Source organism: Pteropus vampyrus, unplaced genomic scaffold, assembly GCF_000151845.1.
Source record: "Pteropus vampyrus isolate Shadow unplaced genomic scaffold, Pvam_2.0 Scaffold79, whole genome shotgun sequence".
In the NCBI taxonomy this organism is placed as follows: Eukaryota; Metazoa; Chordata; class Mammalia; order Chiroptera; family Pteropodidae; genus Pteropus; species Pteropus vampyrus.
In genome coordinates this window covers 582560-607643 of record NW_011888860.1, presented here as the reverse complement: position 1 = coordinate 607643, position 25084 = coordinate 582560, and the positions used below count along the sequence as shown (strand labels likewise).

The following is a 25084-nucleotide window of genomic DNA, read 5'->3' as shown; positions in this document are numbered from 1 at the left end:
GTCTTCTACTCTTTCTGACACAGAACTCCTAAAACCCTTGGAATTTCCTAAGTATTGAAAGCAACAAAGGTGTCTTTTGTTATGTTAAGGAGGTGACTTTTAGAACTCACCTAAAGATGCCTCTCTTTGACCTTTGGGGAGTGGGGAGAGGCTAAAGATTTTGTTCAGTCCCAATGGCCAGTGATTTAATCAATCACACCTATGTGGTTAAGCCTCCATAAAACCCCCAAAGGACAGGATTCAGAGAGTTTCCAGGTCGGTGAACATGTGGAGATTTGAGGAGAATGGCAAACTCAGAGGGCATGGAAGCTCTGTAACCTTTCCCTATACCTTGCCCTATGTATCTCTCCATCCGGCTGTTCCTGAGTTATATCCTTTTATAATATACCTTTGACCTAGTAAGTAAAATGTTTTTCTGAGTTCTGAGCTGCTCTAGCAAATTAAACCTCAGGAAAGAGAGGGGTGGGTCACGAAAGCATTTACAACCTGAGCTTGTGACTAGCATCTGAAGTTGGGATGAGAGGAGTCCCACAAGACTGAACCCTTAACATGTGGGATCCGATGCTATCTTCAGGTAGAGTGTCAAAATTGAGTTCATTTGTAGGACACCCTGCTGATGTCCAGAGAATTGCTTGTTGGTGGGGAGAACTCCTCTCATATTGGAATTAGGTCCAGGAACCCAAAAGAATAGGTCACTGTAACATGAAAGTTAAGCTTTTGGAAATCGCTTATTGTGAGAAATTGCTTTATCTAGTTTACTGATTACAGCTGCAAAAAATATTGATAATATTAACTCCCCTTAGGAGTTCGAGTATACAAGGGGGAATGCTGTGTACATGAAAGAATACTATTTTTTAACGAATATATATTTTTAAGCTCTTTTTTAAATTTTTATGATGGTAGGATTGATAAGCCTGTTGAGAATAGGAGCTATTTCCTTATTGTTTGATATTCCTTAAGAGTGCTAAGTATACTAAAAAAAAAAATGTAACTAGTAAATATGTATCAGTAGTAGTAGTATCAATCTTCAGTGATAGTATAGATTTGATTAGAAATTTCTGAAACATTGTCAGAGATACAGAAAGAATTCATTTTCTTTTTCTGCTGTCATTTTCTAAAAACATTACATATGGTTACTTTCGTTTAGAGCTTTCTCAGCTACTTTTCAGTTATAAAACTTTTTTGGTCTTAGATGTTTCTGTCTGTGCATACGGGTACCTTTTTCTCAAATGTGTAAAGAAAACTGCCACAAACTAATTTGGCTTGCTGCTTATCACCAATATCACTTAAGATTATCACACACAAAATATTTTTAAATAATTGTTTTAAGATTTACCTAAATATTACATACATAAAATATTGTTATGAAGGATTATTTAAATGTAAGATTGGTAGGCATACCAAAATATCAGGTATTAGAAACTGTCTCTAGTAATGTTTTTATATATTTCTTTTATATGTGTGTGTGTGCGTGTGCGTGTGTGTATGTGTGTGTATAGTGCTGTTACTGAGTTTAAGTAATTGTGAATTCATTTTCCCTTAAGCATTTCCTTTTTCAGATTTTTTCTACACTTATATGTAGTGTCATAACTATCTCCTAATGCCTATTTCCCCCATATTTTAGTATTCTGTTCCAAAGTACTGACTATATGTTTTGCCTAGCAATTTTCTAATAGGCTTATTTGTTGTTAGACATTTACTGACTTTATCTGATTTTACTGACTTTATTTTAGGTTAAAGCAATTAAATTTTATACTAGGAGAAAATATCCCCTTTTGGGGAGACCTGCACAAAATAAGTTTGATTTTAAAAGAAAGTACAGTATTTAAATTTAGATTTAAAATGTGTACCTGTGACTTAGAGCAAAGTATATAAGGACTAAGCACTGACTTAAATTTTTTTTTTCAAATGCTGAAATTTTGTTCAGTTAATTAACAGCCTGCAAAATATATCAGGCATCTCCTAATAAGTTTTCTTCAGAATCTAAGTCCTTTGGACTCTAATAACAAATATAGATGGCATCTAATTTAATATGACCTTTGTAATTAAAATTTGTGTCAAGATATCACTGAACCTACAAAAATAAAACTTTTTTCTTTTCTCCTTTGTCCCCCTGAACATAAATCACTAAAATGTTCTTTTTTATTTAAAAAAGCTTATAGAGTGACTATTATTTCTTATTGCTTTTTAGTTTGGGAAGCACTTTAATTATCTTCTCAGCTAAAATTTGTATTTACTCGTCAGAGATATTCCATTAAAAGCCCTGTTATTAAAGAAAACATTGTCTTTGGAGCAATCAGCCCCTTTAATCATTAAGTCCTTATATTGTTTAGAAATTTCCAGCAATAATGTATTTTCTTTGTAGGAAGTGTTTGATGTAATGACATCATCTTCGAACTAAGCTATGCTTCTTCTAAAACTGAAAACTTTAAAATATTTATACATTTATGAATCTCTCCATACTTAAAAAAAACACACAAATTAACTGAAATAAAACAGCGTTGTCAAATTGTGAAATAATCCAATTAAATGTACTAATGGAAGTATATATTTTGTTTAATTTTTTTCGAAAGTAGAGCATTAAAAAAATTGTTTACTAAACAGTAATTTCATAGAAGAAATATGAGACAAACAGTATAAGTCACACCATGTTATCCCCTTTCTGTTCTCCACAGTCCAGATTTCACAGTGATTACCTAATGAGTATATAATTTTAGTCAGAGTGTAAGCAGAAATAGTTATTACTTGTGCTGGTGTTGAATCTTTAAACACTTTTGACACTTACAATCATTTTTATTTTGAAAAACATGAAAGTGAATCATACTTATGGTAAAACTCTTTCCTTTTTGTAGAGAGAAATAGCTCGGAAACTTGCAAATCCTAAGCAGCCAACAAATCCTTTTCTTGAGATGGTCAAATTTTTGTTGGAAAGAATTGCACCTGTGCACATTGATTCAGAAGCCATAAGGTAAGCTAGGAAGTATATTCGCTCAAAAGTAAAATATAATCTGAAACTACAATGTTGGAAGTTTAAATTCTGGGTCTCTAAGGAGAAATAAAAAGATTTCCTTTGTACCTTTTTAATGACAGAAGCATGCATCATTCAAGTTGAAATAAGGGCCTGCTTGTTTTGCAGGTTTTTTTAGCTTCAGTGCTTTTTTTTTTTTTTTTTAATAGTTAATAATGTTTATTTTTAGCCTATAGCATAAAACATAGAACATAAGAGCAAAGAAGAAAAATTTTAATCTGGAAGCTGTCAATCAACCTTTAGTTTTCTTAACCATTTTAATGACCACATAATATTCTTCAGTTTGTATTATGTCACTGTTCACTTGAGATATGTGAAAACAGAATAGTATTTTGAAAAGAGCATAAGATTGCCTTTAGACTAATCTGATTTCAAAACCTATTTCTACTACTTTCCAGCTTTGTCGTAACCTTCTGAGAATACTTTTCCCTTGCACTAATCACTTTTCCAGTAAGTACTTAGTAGTACTTAGTGCTTCTCTTTCCAAACAGCCTTGGATTAGTTCTTACTATTAGTTTATTTGACTTTATGTAAATCACTGCATTGATGTAGTGAAATGCCAATTGTTATTACTATGCTAGGGCTGCCATAACAAAATACCATAAACTAAGTGACTTTAAACAACAGAAACATTTCTCACAGTTCTGGGAACTAGAAGTCCAAGATCAAATTATCAGCACATTCGATGTCTTCTGAAGCTTCTTTCCTTGGTTTGGAGATAGCTGTTTCCTCATATGGTCCTACATGTCTATGTCCTGTCTTCTTGTCATATGAGGACAACAGTCATATTGGTTTATTATGTTGCACCAATTTGACCTCATTTTACCTGATTATCTCTATAAAGATCTTATTTTCAAATACAATTACATTTGAGGGACTGGAGTTTAGGACTTCAACATATGGATTTGGGGGTATGCAATTCAGACTAAAATAGAGATGTTTGTGTACTTTTTTTCTTTCTGACTATGATTTCCTTTTCTTAAATTTCCTTATTTGCAAATAAGAAAACTTAGATTTTTGAGAGAGTAAATGGTTTATTCACATCTGGATAATGGCAAAAACCATAACTTAAACCTAGATTTATTATTTTTGTATCAATGTCCTTCACTCTTTACCATTTGATATCAGTGGGGTAAGTCAAAGATATAGTAGATATAGGAAGTCTTGCCTTTGTATGTTAACTTTGAAAGTGACATAATGGCATCAGGAAACCTTTGCTGTTTGTCTCCATGAGGCCTCACAGGGTATCATTACTTCAGTAAATTAGAATAAGCTAATGTTTGAGCTCTAGTCTTAAAAAACTAAAAACTCAGGTTTTTTAGTAGCATCTTGGGTTATTTGTGCTCAGAGAAATCAACTATGGTTAGGATTTCTAAGACTAATTTTATGGAAAATTTCAATTTATAAATTTTAATGAGAACTATATATATTGTAATATTCCTTTCATATAACCAAATCTTTAAGGAATATTAAATTGCAAATAGAAGGTTAGTCTAGTCATTTAACATACATTTAATGGAGCAATTGCTCAAGTATATTGAGTAACTGCAGGTGGATTTGTTTAGGGCAGGGATCTCTAACCCCCTGACTGAGGATCAGTGCCAGTCTGTGGCCTGTTAAGAACTGGGACACACAACAGGAGGTGAGTGGCAGGCAAGTGAGCAAAGCTTCATCTTTATTTGCATCTACTCCGCAGAGCTAGCATCACTGCTTCAACTCCACCTCAGATCATCAGGCATTAGATTCTCATAGGAGCACCTGTCCCTAGTGCCAAAAAGTTTGGGGACTTTTTTGCTGGTTTAGAGAATTGGCTCCTTAAATAGATGGCACATAAAATGGGTAGAGAAAGATTAGTAGGAATTATAGAGTAGCCAGTTAAAGATTGCAGGGGAAGAACAGTTCAAGCCACTAACCCTGTGTCTTTGGGTAGATAATTTAAGCTACTCTGAGCTTTAATTTCTTCATCTTTAAAATAAGGGCAGTAATCATTACTACTCACTGGAGTTGGTGAGAGGCTTAAATAACACATGTCTGTGTAAAACACTTAGCACAATGCCTCACACACAGTAAGTGTTTAATGAATATTAGTAGCTATTCTAGGAAGAAAAAATGACAGACACAAAAGAATAAAAGCAAAGAGAACAAGAGTATTTAGAAAATTGCATGTACTTCAACCATAACGAAGGATTTTGGATGAAAGGATTGCGGATAGTAGAAAGTCATCCTAAATGTATCTTTTTTTTTTTTTCCCTCCTAGACTTGTATTTATACAGATACACATATGTATGCTACAGTTAGTTTTTGGCCTGTACATAATGGTCGAAAATGAAGTAGTGATTGTAATAATGGTTGAAACCTGGGGAAGAGGGTAAATTTTAAGAAAAAAATGGTTGAGGACTGACTCCTGAGGATAATTAATAATTAAGAGGCCGGCAGAAGATAAGGAATTCTTAAGTTAAAAAAAAAAATGTTAAGGGGGCATGTTCAAAAGTAGAAAATCAGGAAAGAGTGATACCAGAGATGCCAAAGATAGACTAAAAGGTAGAGAGGGTCAGATGCTACCCGGAAGTAAAATAGGTACTAAAAAACATCCATTGGATTTAGAAAAAGGAAAAACATCACAAAGGCCAGAATAGTTTCTTTGAGGTAGCAAAGGCAAATCCAGATTTCCATGGATTAAGAAGGGCATGGGATATTCCTTCCCAACATCCACATCATGGTACACAGAAAAAATGATAATATTTCAGCAGAGAAGATAAGGCAACTTTGAGGTCTGAGAAAATCAAAGGGATAAATATCTTGTTATACTTTTAAACTCTGCTTTAGCAGATAATTTGGGAAATAGGGATAGCCATGTAGACAGTTTAGCTATAAAAAGTTAAAGGAGAAAAATTAGATGATAGAAAAGTAGTAACTTGAAGAAAGTTACTACTTCTGTGTCGTTTTTAACAAAGAAATTTTGAATATTTAAATATCTTTGAAAGGTGCTAATAGGAAATAAGAGGTTGAAGATGGGGCATTGCACTATATTTCCAGGATAGACCCTAAGACTGTGTACTTAATAGGTAGTCAATAAATACTTATTAAATAAATACAGGCATGGACTCCTAGGAGTAGTCAGATACATTTATAAATTTTTTTGCAAACATATTTGTAACCTTGTTAAATTCATGCATCATTTTATAGGATTTCCTCCTAACAGAAAGCTTATTTCAAAATATTTTTCTCATATTGGAAATAACTTTTTAAAAAATATATATAATGTCAGAGCTAAAACTTTTAGAACAAAAACTAAGATAGGTAAGATTTCTTAAGATGGGACAAACAGTGAAAGAAAATTAAATACTATTTTCCTTTTTGCAAGATACCATTAAGAAAAAGAAAGTCAAGCCACGGACTGGGAGAAAATATTGGCAAAGCATATATCTGATAAAGGACTATATCCGGAATATAAAAAGAACTCTTACTGCTTAATAAGACAAATGACCCAATTTAAAAATGAGCAAAAGATTTGAACAGACACTTTGCCAAATAAGATATACAAATAGTAAAGAAGCATAAGAAAAGACAGTCAACATTATTATTCCTTAGGGAAATGCAAATTCAAATTACAATGAGAATTAACCACTATACATCCACTAGAATGGCTAAAATTAAAGATACTAACCAAGTATTGGTGTGGATGTAGACTGACCGAACCAAGTGTTGGTGATATAGAAAGCAGTTTGTTGTAACATTCAATGTACATATAACATTACCATACAATGCAGGCGTCCTAATACTATGTATTTGTCTACAAGAAAACATATTTCTATAAAGACTTATACTTAAGTACTTGTAGCAGCTTTATTTATATCTTTAGAAATACCCCAAAGTCTGTCAGTTAGTATGGATAAACATACTGTGGTATAGCCATACAATGGAATACTTCTCAGCAATAGAAAGGAACAAACTACTGATGTAACCAACAATATGGAGGATTTTCAAAGGTATTTTGTCACATAAAAGATGTCAGACACAATATATATGAAATTCTAGAAACAGTAAAATTATAGTGACAGAAACCAGATCAGTGATTGCCAAATTGGGAAAAGGGATTGACCACAGAAGGGGCATAGGGCAATTCTTCATGGCTATAATCTAAAGGACAGATGAATTGGCAAGGATGTGGAAAAATTAGAACACTCATATTGCTATTGGGAGTGTAAAATGGCATAGCTGCTTTGAAGAGCAGTTTGGAAGTTACTCAAGTTAAACATAGAGTTACCATATGATCCAACAATTTCACTCTTAAATATATGCCCGAGAGAAATGAAAATACATCCATACAAAATCTGTATATGAATGTTTATACCAGCATTATCTTAATAGCCAAAAAGTGGTAATAACCCAATGTCACCAAGTGATGAATGAATAAATAAATTGTCTTATATGCATACACTGGAACATTTTTCAGAATTAAAATGAAGTACTGATACAAGTGGTTTAAATTTCAACATCTGTAGATCTTACATATATTTTGTGCTTTAAAAATTTTTTATTAATAATATTACTGGAAAAAAATGACAGATGATAGAGGCTCTGTTCATCCCTCTGGCGACCAAATTAAAGTTTTGACAGAAACAGGGAGCAGCAGCAAGAAAAAATCACCTGGGATCTTGATGAACAAGCTGTACAACTAGGGAGGAATCCGAGATATCACCCAACAACAGCAAAAGGTAGGACAGGGCAAGGACATGAGGCTGCCCAGTTTTGAGCGGCTGAGTTTTAACAGAGGCTGCGGCAGCAGCAGACCCCTCTTAGAGGGACTGCATCTTTGAGCAGATTTTTGTGGTGACAGGCCTGCTTGCTCTAAGCACCAGTGTCGATTAGGCTTTGCGCAGGGTGCACCATGGACTTACAGAGAGACTTCGTCCAAGTGAGGGCCAAGGTGAGACTCACTCTGTACAGAAATATTCATGGTATCCATTGTTCTCTGTTGAGCCCTCCCCTTTCCAGTGCACTGTCACAGCGCCACCATAGCTGTGACTTCATCAAACGATAACAGAGGTCACTCCGCCCAGAAGATTCCCTGAAACCCTCCCTCCCCCAAGTAACAGCCTCACCCAAGCCACATCCAGGTATATCCCCAGCGAGTCAGGTGCTCCTTGCTGAGCAGAGCCTAGACTCACACTAGAGGCAGCGGGGTCTTGGTTTCTGGTGTGGCCTTTTGAGGCAACTGTAAGCACAGCATCTGTGGATCGTTTGCTGAATCTTAACAGGTGGCCCTGGAGGGGCAGAGGCTTGGGCTAAATTTGGCCTACAGCTAAACCCCTCTCAGGACTGTACCACTGGACACCTACTTCACAAATCCACACTAATAATGGGAGACTTAGGAGCTTTGCTTAATATATAGAAACAGACATGGAAAGGCAGCCAAAATGAGAAGACAAAGAAGCAGAAACCATATGAGAGAATAGAACATAAATCCAGATATAATGGAGTCAAGTAATCTAACAGATGCAGAGTTCAAAACACTGGTTATAAAGATGCTCAGTGAACTTTTGGGAAGTGTAGATAAATTCAACAAGAACGTCAACAAAGAGATAAAAAACATACAAATGGAAATGGAAATTATAAAAAGGAACCAGTCTAAAATAACATATCTGAGATGAGAAGTATATTAAATGGAATAAACAAAGTGAATAAAGAAAAGGATCAAATGCCCTATCTAGAGGACAAGAAAGCCAAGGACGTGCAATCAGAATGGCAAGAAAAAAGATGAAAGATTATAAAAATAATTTAAGGAGCATAGGGACACTATTAGGCTCCAAATATCCATCTGATTGGTGTAACTGAAGAAAATAAAGATGTTGAACAGCTGTTTGAAGAAATGATGGAAAACTTCCCTAAATTGTTGAAAGAAATAGATACAAAACCCCAGGAAGCTCAGAGAATTCGAAAAATCAGGGATCCAAAGAGGCCCACACCAAGACACATCATAATTAAAATGCCAAAGGTTAAATACAAAGAATATTAAAAATAGCAAGAGAAAAACAGATAGTTACTTATAAGGGAACACCTATAAGACTGGCAGCTGATTTCTCAAAAGAAACTGCAGGACAGAAGGGCTTGGTACAAAATATTCAACGTGATGAAGACCCAGGATCTACAACCAAGAATAATTTATCCAGCAAAGCTATCATTTAGATTCAAAGGACAGATAAAGAACTTCCTAGACAAAAATAAGCTAAAGGAATTTATCACCACCAACCCAGTTTTACAGGAAATGTTAGAGGGACTTCTTTAAGATGAAAAAAATGTGTCAAAAACAGGAATAAAGAATGGTAACAACTACATTGCTATCAATAAGTATCTTAAATGGAAAAGAATTAAGTGCTCCAACCAAAAGAAAGAGTGGCTGAAAGGGTAAGAAAACAAGACCCCTACATATGAAAAGGAATCGGGTGGAAAAAGATAATACTTTGCTGGACTTAGAAGGTCAATTTAAATCAGACAGAGAAAGATAAACACTATATGATTTCACTTATATGCAGAATCTAAGGAACAAAAAAACCCCCAAACTAATCAAAAACAGACTCACAAATATAGTGGACAATTTGGTGAAGGACAGAGGGGAGGGAGGTTTGAGGGGCTGGGAGAATGGAGTGAAGGGTTAAAGAAGTACAAATTAGTAGTTGATGGATGGTCACGAGGATGGGGAGCACAGCATAAGGAATGCACCTAGCATTAATACATTGGCTAGGTGGAGGGTCAGGGGAGGGAGGAAGCAATTGGGGAGATCATTTATCAAACTATAGAGATGTGTAACCAATGTACTGTATACCTGAAACTAAGTAAAATAAATAATACTAAAATATGTGTAACACCAAAGGAAGAAGTCTAACATAAAACTTATGATTATCTTCCATTTGTTGAATATTTACTATGAACTAGGCCATTTGCTGTAATAATTTAATATCTTCAAAATCAGATGTTTTCTTCAGTTTACTGATGAGGAAACAATCTCTAAACCAAAAATCACATTTGCTTTTACTTAAAATAGTGCCATGTTGCTACATAGTCTGATTTTTGACCAGGTAATATTCCATTTTGTTGTGGTTAGGTATATTTGAAAAATACTGGACAATTAAATAGTTTTTAATTGATGAATCTGTTTATGAATATAACATGTTTCTGATGAATTGCTTAGCAAAAATTTCTGGAATGGAATTACTGATTCATTAATTACCAGTGATTAATGCTTTTGTCCATGTATTTATTTGTTATTTGCTCTAAGTGAATTGTCTTTTGTTCATTTAGCAGCTGGTATCTTACTGTTTTTCTTGAAATTGTAAATAATCTCTTTACATATGGAAATGAATATTAAATTGCTTATAAATATTTCTAGTATGTATGTCATTCAATTTTAGTTTTGTTGTCTTTCAGTAGAATTATTATTATACATTAAATTTAGGGGTAGGGGGCGAATAAACTAAAGATAAACTCAGCTGTCAAGTAGAAAAGTTTAAAAAGTCACAAAATAACTTCCTCCTCCCCCTAGAAACATTTGAATCTGATGTTTAGATTCTGTATATTTCCTGCCACAATGCAATTAGGATACAGTTACTAATCTAGTACTGTTACTAATTTAAATTTTCTTATTTTAATAGTGCATTAGTAAAACTGATGAATAAATCAATAGAGGGGACAGCAGATGATGAAGAGGAGGGTGTAAGTCCAGATACAGCTATTCGTTCAGGACTTGAACTTCTTAAGGTATTTTTGAAACAGTTTTGTCTCCATGCATTTCAGTAGTCATAATTTGATTTCCTTAAGGCTATACAAGAGTTATTGGAATAGTTTCATTGGTAACTATTCAAAAGATTTAAAATTTTGGTAGAAGTATTTTATAAGATATGTTTTTTGGTGTTATAATTATTTTACATTACAAAATAATTTTTTTTTTTTTGTTTTACTGTGCTTATATCCCTGCTGTGTTTGTAACATTATATGCTAAATGATCTAGTCTTACCTTTCAGAGAACTTGTATCTGGAATAGTAGGACTACTTACAGGAATTATTATGTAACAGCATCTATCTTATCAGGGAATTTTAAACAGTTGCTAATTTTAATAGATGCCAAAGGATTCAAAGAATTGAGCAATTAATAAGACCCAAGTCAGGTAAGACTTTGTGGACAAGATATGACAATCTAGGGAAAAAAAGAGTAATTCTTGGCATATTTTAGAGATCATTTGGGAGTGTAGCCTTACGAGAGGAAAGGATTGCTTTGGGGAGTAGTGGGAGACAAGGTTGGTTCCAGATTGTGGAGTGCCCTTGGGGCAAAAAGGTACTATTGGGGCCTTTTAACCTTGCTTTTAATATGATACAGCATTTGATAAGGCTTTCATTAAATGGGGTAAAGAGCAGAAGAAATTGAAGGCAAAGAGATATTTAGACCACTATAACATATAAACTAAGGGAGAAGAAACAAACCAGTGCTATGGATGTTAAAAAAAAAGAATGATGAGGTTATATTGGAATGGTCTTAAATATCATTTCATGGAAAGAATTATAATGCTTCATGAGAAAGATTTTAATTATATTTTTAATAATGGGGTTATATTTTTAAAGTTTTAAGGGTAAAATCATCTTTAAACATTTTTAGTAGGTTGTTGATTCATTGTTTCAGATTTCTCCATTTTTCTACAAATAATTAAAACCTCATAACTAAATATCACTGTATACCTCACCAAATGAGACAATCTCTCCATTTTATAGCCTATTAAGTACATGCTTATTAATAAGTCATGAAGACTATAAAACTTCATTCCCCCCTCCCTGCCTCTCAACTTTTAACCTTTATTCCCAATATTATGCTAACTAAATTGTTTTTGCTTCATGGAAGGTAACTTTTGTAGACATGATATGTCTTAATTTGTCATAAATTCCTGAAGGATAGGCTGAGACTTATGTCATAATAAATAAAGGAGTAACTACTTATATGTTTGTAATCGTGATTAAAAATTCACAATGGCTTATTTCTTTATAATATGATGAGTGAACTTTTTGTGATGGATTTCACTTAAAATATTTCCTTATAGAATATCTTTTTGCCAGTGAAATAAAGCTCTGTGTTAACATTTTGTTAACATCACAATATCACACACCATAAAAAAGGAGTCACATTTTCTGCATTCTCAGTATCAGAAGTGACTAAGAGGTAAGAAGAAAATAGGGCGAAGACTGTATATTACCCATCTTAAGGAATCTACTACACAGTATTTCTTTACAGTGTCTCATTGGCCGTACCAAACTGCAAGGGAGACTACTAGATATAAATATTTATTGTGTGGAGCTAGCATATGCAGCCCATAATTTGAAATTATATTTTTAGTAGAAAATAATTCTCTTATTTTAATGGATTAAACTATTGTCTGTACTTCTAAAGCCGTATCTGTTCCTCCAGGTTCTGTCTTTCACACATCCTACCTCGTTCCACTCTGCAGAGACATATGAGTCCCTGTTACAGTGCCTCAGAATGGAAGACGACAAGGTAGCAGAAGCTGCTATACAAATTTTCAGAAATACAGGCCACAAAATAGAAACAGACCTACCCCAGATACGATCGTGAGTATATTTTTTTTTTCATAGTAAACACAAAAGTAGATTTCTTAGTGTGGGAGCCATAGGATCATTGTTTCCTTTCACATAGGAATACAGGAGAGAGGAAAGACAACTTTTATTTAGATGCTACTTTTCTGTATTCTTTGTTTCATCTTTTCTTTGCCTCACTCCAGCCCACCTATTTGAATATAAGCAGAGGAACAAACTGTAACTTTGTTTATAACAAAGTGATTTTAAAATACTGTTATTAATAATCAGGAGTTATCACATAATTTATAATTTATGATTAATATATCTTCCTAATCTATGTATGTTCATCTTTTTCTCTCCAGATGAGTTATAAATTCAATAGCTACTATGATATCCCAGCAAAGAATGGGATGATCAAGTAGTGGGCTTAATAAGATTTCTTAGTTGCTGATAAGATGTTCAGGGTTATTTGCAAATAGTTTTAGTTATATCCAGATCAAACCAGTTTTCCTCATAGGGTAATCATAGGACAAGAAGACTCATGACTCCTAGAAGACTTATGACTCCTAAAGTTTTTTTTAATTTATGAGCTAATAGTTAAATTTGACAATTCAATATTTATTGTACGTTCTCTTTATTGTCACTGGCCAATATAAAAGAATTACCATAGTCAGTCCCTGCTCTCAAGGAGTTTATAGTCTAGAGACGATGATCTTTATATTTGTACATTATAGAAAAAAAATCATTGACATAGTAGGATAAAGTTTCTAGTGAGTTTTCAAGGTAGGAAAACTATACATTTTTTTTAAGGTAAAGGATTTAGTCTTAAAAGGAATTCTATCCCTAAGGAAGCAGTGGGAAAGTGGGTTAACTTTGGACATAAGGAATAAAACCTCTTGTTCTTCAGACAAATGGGGAAGGAAGGAGAGAATCACTGAAAAGCAGAGAAGCACAATACTATAGACCTCAGTAACAACCCTCATGGCTTTATTGGATTATAACGCACTAGAAAAGCAAGGAGAACGGTTGAAGTTGACTTATGCATCATCATTTCATTTGGCCCTGTGTCATAATTTTAAACTTGCATGAAGAAAAATGTGGCATCTTCATTCATACATATCAAATCAAACTTACACTAACTAGCCTATGTTCCAGTTTTTTGGTTGAGGTGTATGACATGGAGTCTGGGATATTGCTCTCTAATGTCTAGCCTTTCATTATCTTAAAAGGACCCTGTGTCACCACTGCATTTAATACCACTGACCTTATAATCTATAAAGTAGGATCATTGCATTAAATGTATGACAAGTATCCTTTTATTTTTATTTCACCTTCTAATTAGAAAAATACTTACATATTCATTATAAAAAGCTGAAACTTTAGGAAATAGAAAGAAGTCACTGTTAACATTTTATATTTTTTAAATGAATGTTTTGTCTATCTACTTGATGTGCATGCCTATTTTTTTATAGGTTGGTACAGACGTGCTGCTTTCTTCGTTCCATGTAATGTTTTCCCGTACCATGAACACTTAATGCTTTTAAGACTGTTGATGACATGGGAAAACATTCCATGGAAGAAAGAAATGTGGAGGGAGGTTAAGTGCATGGATTTTGGAACAAATGCTTATCTTCAAATCCCAACTCCACCATTTCCTAGCTATCACTTTAAGAAGCTTAAATAATATTTTTGTGCTTTAGTTTTTTCATCTCTCTATAGACTGTAATAATAATCCTCTGATTATGAGGATTAATTGAATTAGTCCATGTAAAAATACTTAGAACTGTGCTTGGTACAAGTATTTTAATAATTGTTAGATATTTTTATTACTCTTCTACCAATATATATGTTTCTGTGTCATTGCATACTTTCTTTCACTGGTATATCATTTCAGCTTTTTAATAAAACTTGGTGTTTTGCTAGTTTTTTCCATGGCTGCTTTAAAATACTAAAGGGGATTATGGAAGGGAAGTTAGGAATATCTACCTAGAAGGTGTAAATGTAAAAATATGGCATGGAACAAGTTTTAAATTATAAATTAAGGGTAGTTTGGCTTTAAAACAAAAATTATCTCCTGAAGTAGCCTTTTTATTAAGGCACTGTATTTCTTGGGGACAGAGAAAGAGCTTTAAGTCTTTGATCTGGTAATTTTTAAGAGAGACTTCTCTACCAGCATACATCCAAATAGTTGGAAGATATAGGAAGCAACCAAAAGAATTACTTCTGGTGTATAGGCCTTTTGTTTTTAACTATCATATTATTTTTTACAGGACTTTAATTCCCATTTTACATCAGAAAGCAAAGAGGGGTACTCCACATCAAGCAAAACAGGCTGTTCATTGTATACATGCCATATTCACAAATAAAGAAGTCCAGCTTGCACAGATTTTTGAGGTATATATAATATATAGGGTTTGTTTATATTGGTTTTTATTTTTATGATCTGTGGTTTGCTGAAGATAGAAGGTAGGATTTTTTTTAGCTTTTTATCCCACCCTAGAATATAAATTCCAGGAGAGCAGGGACTCTGTTTTATTTAGCACTATATTCCCAGCCTTTAGATGAAATTATATGTTCACATACTACATATGGAAGGAAATTTTGTGTGTTTGTGTTAAAATAGTCCACTTAATTTTAGCTTTATTGGCTCAGTGATCCATTTATGTTCAGAAAATATTAGTAGATGACTTCGGACCACCAACTTTAAAGTACCTGACAACCCTACCTGAAAATTAGTCCTCTTTGCCTTTCCTTATATGATTCTTGGTCTGATTCCACTACTAGAAAGGCATTTCTATTATTTTAAATTGAATACAGTATGAACAAAACCCAGTGAATTCTTTTATGGTTTATAGTCATTTAAAATGTCCCCTCAGTATAAAAAAAATGATTGTAGTTGGCTTGAAAATAATGTTGATTTGATGATGTAAAAATGTGCTTGCTTTTACTTCTACCTTTTACTTGGGTTTTGTTGTTGTTGTTATCTTTTTTCTGCATTCTCCAATCTTGTTAAATTTTAGTAGGTGAAATAAGAATTAAATATCTAATATAGCTGAAGTTACTTTTTGATCATATCATTAGAACAGAGTTGTTTGGGCATGATAAATTCAGGAGGAAGACTCAGGAACATTTACTGTTTCCATAGAATGTCTAGTTATTTATAAAACAAACTGGTAATTTTGACCATTTTATTTTTATAGCCTCTCAGTAGGAGTCTGAATGCTGATGTACCAGAACAACTTATAACACCATTAGTTTCATTGGGCCACATTTCTATGTTAGCACCAGATCAATTTGCTTCCCCAATGAAATCTGTAGTAGCAAATTTTATTGTGAAAGATCTGCTAATGAATGACAGGGTAAGTTTCTCATTTAATTAAATTTAGAATCATGAGATTAAGACTACTATCTACATCTTAATCACAGAAACAGCATTTTTCTTTATATATAATTCTCTTTTCCTTTTAAATCTCTGTTTTTCTTATTTATTTAATTTCCAAATGACATCCTGACTTCAGGTAGCTATTAGTAGAATTAACATTTAAGAAGGAAAAAGTGAGAACAAGATGGATGAATTATGAAGTAAAAAACATAAAGCAAATACTATTATTCTAACATTTGAAGGACTGTTTACTTGAATGATAGAATTTTATTTTATCAAACATTGTTAAAAATATAAATGAAAAATACATTTGACTAGCATTTTGAAATATAACTACGTTGCATTTTTGGCACTAGTTTTATGTATTCTATTTTAGTTACTGAATTGTATGTGTGTGCATGCTGATTTATTAGCTCTGGGTTGGAGCCCAAACATTCCTCTGATTAAGAATCACCACTTTACCAAATGGACGTAAATTAAAGTTATTGAATGAAGACACAAATCTTACCTGCTGGGTATTTGTGGATGACTTTCAATGCAATTCTTAACTTACCCAGTTTACCTAATCTTTCTACATGGTCCAATAGTCTTTAAACCCTCAGTATTTGAACTTTAAAGGAGAGATACTTGCCAGTGCACTCCCTCCTCTTTTCCCTTCCCCTGTTTAGATGATTATAATAGACAAGGATAGAAGAGCATGGCCAAAGTTTAGTTTTGTTTTGTTTTGTTTTGTATTTATAATAGCCATCCTAGTAGGTGGTTTTGCTTTGTGTTTCCCAAATGACTAATGATGTTCAGGATTTTTTTTCATGTGCTTTTGGCCATTTGTATATTTTCTTTGGATATTCAAATTTCTTTGCCCACTTTTTTAAAAAATTTATTTAAATTAGTTTCAAGTAGTTCCTGGGTTTCAGCACATAAATTAATTAATTAATTAATTAAATATGTTTAGTATACACTACATTGGTTAGACATCTATATAGTTCATAAAACAATCCCCCCAGTTGCTCTCTCCCTCCTCTTTGCCCACTTTTAATTGGGTGTTTTTACTTTGTTGTTATTGAGTTATAAGAATTCTTTATATATTCTGAATATTAAACCATTATCAAATATTTGCTAAATCCAAGATCATGAAGATTCTCTCCTATGTCTCCTAAGAGTTTTATAGTTTTAGCTCTTAAATTAAGATCTTTGATCCATTTTGAGTTAATTTTTATATATGATAGAAGGTAATGGTTAAGCTTTATTCTTTTCATGTGGATATCTAGGTTTTCTAGCACCATTTATTGAAGAGATTCTTTTTCCTTAATAATTGGTCTTAGCACACTTTTTTTTTACTTTAGGCAAGACAACCCTTGGTTGACCTCACAGATTACAAGGACCTTGTCAGCTTACAATCCCTTATTTTTTATTTTTTGCGCCTTCAGCACCTGGTCTTCCTACGTGGTCTCCCATCCAAGTATTAACCAGGCCCAACCCTGCTTAGCATCCAAGATCAGACGGAATCAGGCTCGTTCAGGGTGGCTTAGCACACTTTTTAAAAATCAGTTGACTTAGCACACTTTTTAAAAATCTATCGACTTTATATGTGAGGCTTTTCTGGGTTCTCTGTTTTGTTACATTAGTCTGTAAGTCTGTACTTGTCAGTACCAACCACATTGTCTTGATTACTATAGATCTGCAGTGAGCTTCAAAATCAGGAAATTTGAGTCCTCCAACTTTGTTCTTTTGCAAGCTCTATTTGGTGACTTGCCTGTAACACTGCATTGTTCAACATTAAAAACTTAATGAGCCAAAATTTAATATTCTTAAAGTTAAATTTATTCAATTAACTATAGTCAACAGGTGAGAAGAATGGGAAATTATGGTCTCCAGATGAAGAGGTTTCACCTGAAGTGCTAGCAAAGGTAAATTTGTGTAGGTCTTGATAACTTTTATGTTGAAATAATGAACATTCATAGATATCTTTTCTTTAACCTAATATTTAATAATTCTAAATGAGGTACTTTGTTTTTAAATCAAAAGTTAGGTGTTTCTCAAAGAAATTTTAGTTGTCATTGAGTTATTTTTATATAGACCTTCCTACCTACTAAAACAATTTCAGTAAGGCTGTTTTCCACAGAGATTGTTTGCTGAATGTTGATGCTAAGAAGCATCTCAGGTCCAGCCTCACCATCACGATCTGTCTACAAGCATATTTAACTTGGCAAAACAGATTGCTGTCATTGAATTGGTAACCTTCATTGGTTGTAAATTGTTCCACATAAAGTTAATTTTTAAAGTGGTGGTCTTAGGATTTAAAACTAGACTTCCTCATTATCATCGTCCTTGATGATCTGTTTCACCTTATGTAGCTTTTTCCAGATTGTCAACAATATAGTAAATAATACCTAGATTCTTTAGCTAGTTTTTTCACATATATTGGTAACAATCTTTTGAGTATAAGCCTCCAGATAATTATGACCACAAATAATTGTGGAATCTCCTAGGTTTTTTTTTTTATCAGAATGTTAAGTGAGACTGAATCAGACATGATGGTTTTGTCAAAATAGTTTATCAGTGCTGCAGAAAAATTACAGTCTATATAAATAGTTATTTTTAATCACTCTAATCATTTATAGTTTAAATAGTTATTTTTAAACAGCATTTTCAAATAATTTGGACACTTGTGCAAGTGTCCAAGTGTGAAAAGCTTCAGTTCAGGAGCCAGACCTTGGGGAAGTTGTCTATCATCATAATGTGTCTCAGTTGCCTTTTTAGTAGAAATAAGAATATTTTCCTGATGAAGTTGCTTGGGAGATTAAATAAATTAATACACGTACAGCTCTGGGAAAAGTGCCTGGTACAGATTAAATAGAATAAATATTAATTTTATTGTTATTAGCCTACAGATTTGTTTAATAAAACATGTCTGCTGGCAATTAAGCAATCTCACTGATCTAATTAACATAAATCAATCTTCCTTTTAATTGGAATTTTAAGTTGCTTTCTTTTTTTAGCATGTTAATATTTTATAGGTACAGGCAATTAAACTTCTGGTAAGGTGGCTGTTGGGTATGAAAAACAACCAGTCTAAATCTGCCAATTCAACTCTTCGGTTATTATCAGCGATGTTGGTTAGTGAGGGTGACCTGACAGAGCAAAAGAGGATCAGGTGAGATTTTTCTTCCTTTCCAATTTTTTTAGCACAAAATATTGGTAAAGCTTACAAAGGAATTATTTACCTAATTAACATTGAATGTTTTAATTGCACCATGTACTTTAGATTCAAATCTCATGTACTCACTTGGGGTTTATATCTCAGTAATGATGGTATATTTTCTTTACTCCTAAAGACTGAAATTTTTAGTCATACTTACTATAGTATTATTACAGTTAGCTTCAGCATTAGTTTCAGCAAATATTTGTTGAGTTACTACTCTTTGCAGGATATTATGAAAAGTATTACAACAAAAACAGGTAAGATTCAGTTTCTGCCTTTAAGGAATTTACCTTGTAGTATAGTGATTAAAGAAGCAGAATGACTTGGTACCACGAAAGGAAATAAAAATTTCAGTGGAAGTTCAGAGAAGGAAGAGTTAGTTGCATCCTCTTGTGGTTTGCAGAAGACCATACAAGGTTCTACAAATGCAAAATAAATTTCTTTCCATTTCTACACATTTTCACTCTTCAAATCTGTGAAATCACCATCTCTTTCTGTTGTTTTTAAAGAATGAAAATAAAAGTGAAAGTTTTCATGATTCTTTTTTCAGATTCTTGATTTAGTAGAGTTAGGAAGCACCAACAGAAATAATTAAAGAATTCCACTTGTGATGCATTTCTACTTTAAACTTTGTGTTAGAGGACAGATTTCATTGTTCATTTATGCATTCAGTATTTATTGTGCACTATCGTATCAGGTACTAATAATGCTTTTTAAATATACAAAAGTCTCTTCCACCAAGGAATATACATTCTAGTGGAAGAGATAGGAAATGATCAAGTATAATAGAGATGCTGAATGCTTTGATAAAGAAAACCGTGAAAAATTAGTTTTATCATAGAATAAGTCAAGGATAGCTTTGTATGAACAGATGGAAGATTAGAGCTGAGTTAGGGATAATGAGAAGTTTTAAATTTGAGGAAGCTATGTACAGTGCGTGGCACAGGCAGGATCCCTAATAGAGATGAAGGTCGTATATTCAGTTTACCTTTTAAAAATGTTTTATATCACTAAATACAGTAAATACAATTTAAATTTAAGTGGTACATCTTGCATATCAAATCAGCAAAAAATATTTTTGAAGCAATCATTGCTTCATGGGATCAGGGAAATGGGTCTTCTCATTACTCCTGTGAATATAAATTGGCACAGCCTTGGCAGGACAGTTTGATATTTTGTGTCTAGATCCTTTCATATGTTAGGCTTTGACTGTTTTTATACTCATGAAGTAATAAAAGAATTATACAAAAATTTTACAAACTTGTTCTTTCCAGCATTTTTTATCATTACAAAAAATAGGGAAATGGTTAATTACGGAACACATATATCATGAAATATGTTAGACGGATCATAATTAGATATTATTTATCCTGTGGTATAAGTTGGGCTATAGAATTAGAAACCTACACAACTCTACACTCCCATCTGCTAGCCCTGTGAACCTGTATAAATCACTTTTCCAGCCCTCAATTTCTTCATCTTATGGAGTAAAAATTAAATGAGATAAAGCCTATAAATTGTTCACATGCTGCCCGGCATAGAGTTAAGCACTCAAATGGTAGCTGTTATTTAATTCCTGAAACATTTTCCTTAGTAGCCATTTGAGGGTCCTTCATTGTTACCAGTGCTCACTTAGGCAGTCCTGTTATCCAGGAGTGCCATATTTTCTCTTCTTGTATGTTGATTAACAATTCCTCTGGATTCAGGCCACCTTTCCATATTTCCTAAAGTCTTCAAAATATAAAAGCCATGCTGTATTCCACATAGAAATTGAAGTAAAAAGATTGTCTTTTCATTCTATTCAGTGTCACATTTTAACATTTAGGTAATAAAAGTCCCCTGGGATAGGGGTGGGAGTGCATGGACCTCCTAGGTTCCTTTTAAAAACTACATGGTATGAAAAGAAGTCTGCCCAGAGATTAGTACCTGAGGTAGACACTGGCTCTCATCTCCATGTACTTTACTTTTATATATTTGTCCGGTGCAAATCAACTCCAAATTTCTAGCCCCTCCATTTCATCAGACATGTAGGCTTAAGCTAGATTTCTGTTACATGTGCATATATATGTATATGAATTAAAGTTGTAGGAAATATGTTTAAAATGATAGGTGATTTTTAATTTGTTTTTTTAATCAAGTTTTCTTCAATGAATATGTATTGTTCAAATGAGGAATATAGTTGCTAATGTAAATGATTCTTCCTAGAGCTGCAGTAGTGTAGTTGTGATAATAAACAGAGTTTCTTGGCTGTTGTGAAGGAGTATCTAAGCTAAAGCATAACTAAAAATGAAAGCAGATGAACTTACAGATAGTCACAATGATTGAGCCTTTTTCCCTCTGTTCAAGGACTCAAAGTCGCTCTCCCATATTTGTACATTATGTCATTTTAAGCCTTAATTATACTAAAGATCCTAGCACTCAAAAAGGGATCAAAGCACTTTTTTGAATAATGGTTATAGGAAATATTTATTTCTTTTTTGTTTGTTTATAGTAAATCTGATATGTCTCGCTTGCGATTAGCTGCTGGTAGTGCCATAATGAAGCTTGCTCAGGAACCTTGTTACCATGAAATTATAACCCCAGAACAGTTCCAACTCTGTGCACTTGTTATTAATGTAAGTAACAATGTAATTTTTGTCAGTTACTTGGCCTTCAAAGTTAAATACATTTACTTTCTATGGATATCGATCCATTTACTGTATATGGATATATGCACAATAGGAATTATATTTAAATATGTTTGGTTTTGTGCTGCTGTAGGATGAGTGCTACCAAGTAAGGCAGATATTTGCTCAGAAGCTACATAAGGCGCTTGTGAAGTTACTTCTCCCATTGGAGTATATGGCGATCTTTGCCTTGTGTGCCAAAGATCCTGTGAAGGAGAGAAGAGCACATGCACGACAGTGTTTACTAAAAAATATCAGTATACGCAGGGAATACATTAAACAGAACCCTATGGCTACTGGTAAGTTACTTTGAAAGTTCCCAGTGTGCAGATATATTTTGTCAACCTATCAGTGGGTGGTAGGGTATGTCACATATTTCTATTATAGTTTATAATAACACTGGGATTTTTATACAGTGCTGTCACTGTAGTTATGATGTACTTAAAATCTAAAATTCTGGTTTCTGAGTCCTGTTTATAATGCATAAAACTTCTGAGGAAGCTGCGTTTTTCTTAGGGAATCAGCAGTATGACTTGATAAAAATACTTTGCTCAGGTATCAACAAGTAAAGAATTATTCTAGCTTTACCAGGGACCTTCTGTTTAATCTTAAATTGGCTTTTAATAGCCTTCTAAAATAGAAATAAAAAGTATTTCAGTATTAGATATTATGTTGCCTCTAACTTAGAATAATGGAAACAATTGGTTACAATGCAAAACTAGAGAGATTTTGTAAAAGCTGTTATTGCTTTTGTTAATAATGTTTTCACTTTAGAGAAATTATTATCACTGCTGCCTGAATATGTAGTTCCATACATGATTCACCTGTTAGCCCATGATCCGGATTTTACAAGATCACAAGATGTTGATCAGCTTCGTGATATTAAAGAGTAAGTCAATTGATTTTCAAGAACCCTTAAAATTATTTTTACTTTTTAAAAAATGCTAAATTTTTTCCTCTTATTAAAATAAAAACCTTTTTATGATTTTTATATTTCGTTATCTTTACTTTTTGTATATATCGATACAGATTTTTATACAGTGCCAGAGCACGTATTAGTGCTTCTTCAGTTATTTCAGTTTGACAATTTAGAAAGCCATATAGTAAAAATTTCTCTCATTAAAACTTTACTTTCAACTTCAAAAGATAATGCCTAAAAATATGAGCACACAAAAGTGTTCCATGGCCAGACTATCATCATACAAAATTAGATTCGTTAACATCAAAGATTTGTCTGTAGTGGAAACAGGCAAGTAAACAATTATAAAACACTTGTTCAGGAAGTGCTATTTATGTAAAATAGAATTTTGAATATGATGCAGAGTGAAATAATGAAAAATGGCTTAGGAATGTCTACAAATGACCTCCAAGAAACTTTAAAACAATATTTACTTTACTACCCATTACTGCGCTATTGATTTGCACTCTTAAATTGGTCCCTGTAATTTGTATTTGAAGTATTGTGATTTTTCTGTGTGAGACATTAAGTTTTTTCCTAATCTTATTTAAGATTGTAATCAGTATTTATCTCTGCTTCCTGTAGCTTTGGTCACTGAAATTGTATCAAAATCTTAACAATTGGGAGAGGTGTTATATCTTGTCCAACATTACTGTTAAGCATCAGACATTTTGAAGGCTTGTCATTTTATTGTTGTTGCTCCCAGCACATCAGTCCAGTTATACTGTCTTTATATAGTACTCCTTTATCCACGGTTTCTCTTTCCATGATTTCAGTTACGCATGGTTAACTACAGTCTGAAAATATTAAATGGAAAATTACAGAAATAAACAATTGATAATAAATTCATAAATAAGCATTTGCACACTGTTTTGAGTAGTGTGATGAAATCTCACACCATCCCGCTCCATTCCACTCAGGATGTGAATCATTCTTTTGTATAATTCTTTTTCTTTTTTTTTTTTACGCCTGCAGCACCTGGGCTTCCTAGGTAGTCTCCCATCCAAGTACTAACCAGGCCCGACCCTGCTTAGCTTCCGAGATCAGACAGGATTGGGCATGTTCAGGGTAGCATGGCCGTAAACTAATTGTTCTTTTTTTATTAGTAGTTATTGTTAATCTTTTACTGTGCCTAATTTATAAATTAAACTTTATCATAGGTATATATGTATAGGAAAAAACATAAGTATTTAGGATTCAGTACTATCCATAGTTTCAAACATCCCCTGGCGGGGGCGGTCTTCACCATGAACAAGGGAGGACTGTGGTATTTCAAATGCTTTAAAATAAGTGTACATTGAAAAATTTTTTTAGAGTTTTAACTGATATGTTTTAAGAAGCTACACAATCAGGTTTCAGGAGACATAGATTCTGTTCCCAGCTGTGCGACTGAAAAGGGTTCCTATCTCCCATACCTGGAGATAGAATTGGATTCCACAGGCACAGGGCTTGTCCCACAAAACCAGCCTCTAGTTAAGATGCCAGTGGATGTTAAAGCTCCATACTATTGCTGTTTATTTCTTCCTTTAAGCCTGTTAATATTTGTTTTATATATTTAGGTGCTCTTATGTTGGTGCATAAATACTTACAAATGTTACATCATCTTGTTGGATTGACTTCTTTATCATTATGTCATGCCATTTTTTGTCTAAGTATATAGCTACTCCAGCTTTCTTTCGGTTTCCATTTGCATGGAATATCTTTTTCCATCCCTTCACTTTGAATTTGTATGTGTCCTTACATCTAAAATGTGTCTCTTGTAGGCAGCATATAGATGGGTCTTGGGTTTTTTTAATCCATTTAGCCGTTCTATGTCTTGAATGAAGAATTTAGACCATTTAAAGTAATTATTGATAGGTGTATGCTTATTGCCAACAAATGGGACTGCATCAAACTAAAAATTTTTGCACAGCAAAGGAAACCATCAACAAAATGAAAGATAACCTACTGAACGGGAGAAGATATTTGCCAGTGATATATCTGACAAGGGGTTAATTTTCAAAATTTATAAAGAACCCATACAACTGAACAACAAAAAAACAATCCAGTTAAAAAATGGGCAGAAGACCCGAATAGGTATTTCTCCAAAGAGGACATACAGATGGCCAACAGACATATGAAAAGATGCTCGAGGTCACTAATCATCAGAGAAATGCAGATTAAAACCACAATGAGATATCGTATCACCTCACACCTGTCAGATTGGCCATCTTCGATAAATCAAAAAACAACAAATGTTGGCAAGAATGTGGAGAAAAGGGAACCGTCA

The 25084-nt window shown here is 33.3% G+C and overlaps 1 protein-coding gene and 1 pseudogene across 2 annotated transcripts in view; one reads left to right on the top strand and one right to left on the bottom strand.

Annotated features, from left to right (window-relative positions):
• Positions 1 to 25084, top strand: part of PDS5A (PDS5 cohesin associated factor A) — a 110643-nt gene that overhangs the window by 66896 nt on the left and 18663 nt on the right. For both annotated transcript variants that reach the window (XM_011362750.2, XM_023532171.1), the window contains exons 17-26: positions 2853 to 2968; positions 10681 to 10786; positions 12480 to 12640; positions 14878 to 15001; positions 15808 to 15966; positions 17828 to 17896; positions 19007 to 19143; positions 21683 to 21806; positions 21952 to 22156; positions 22632 to 22746. In XM_011362750.2, the coding sequence (XP_011361052.1) occupies positions 2853 to 2968; positions 10681 to 10786; positions 12480 to 12640; positions 14878 to 15001; positions 15808 to 15966; positions 17828 to 17896; positions 19007 to 19143; positions 21683 to 21806; positions 21952 to 22156; positions 22632 to 22746 (1316 nt within the window). The remainder of the gene's footprint in view (positions 1 to 2852; positions 2969 to 10680; positions 10787 to 12479; positions 12641 to 14877; positions 15002 to 15807; positions 15967 to 17827; positions 17897 to 19006; positions 19144 to 21682; positions 21807 to 21951; positions 22157 to 22631; positions 22747 to 25084) is intronic.
• On the bottom strand, positions 23782 to 23900 carry LOC111741540 (annotated as a pseudogene).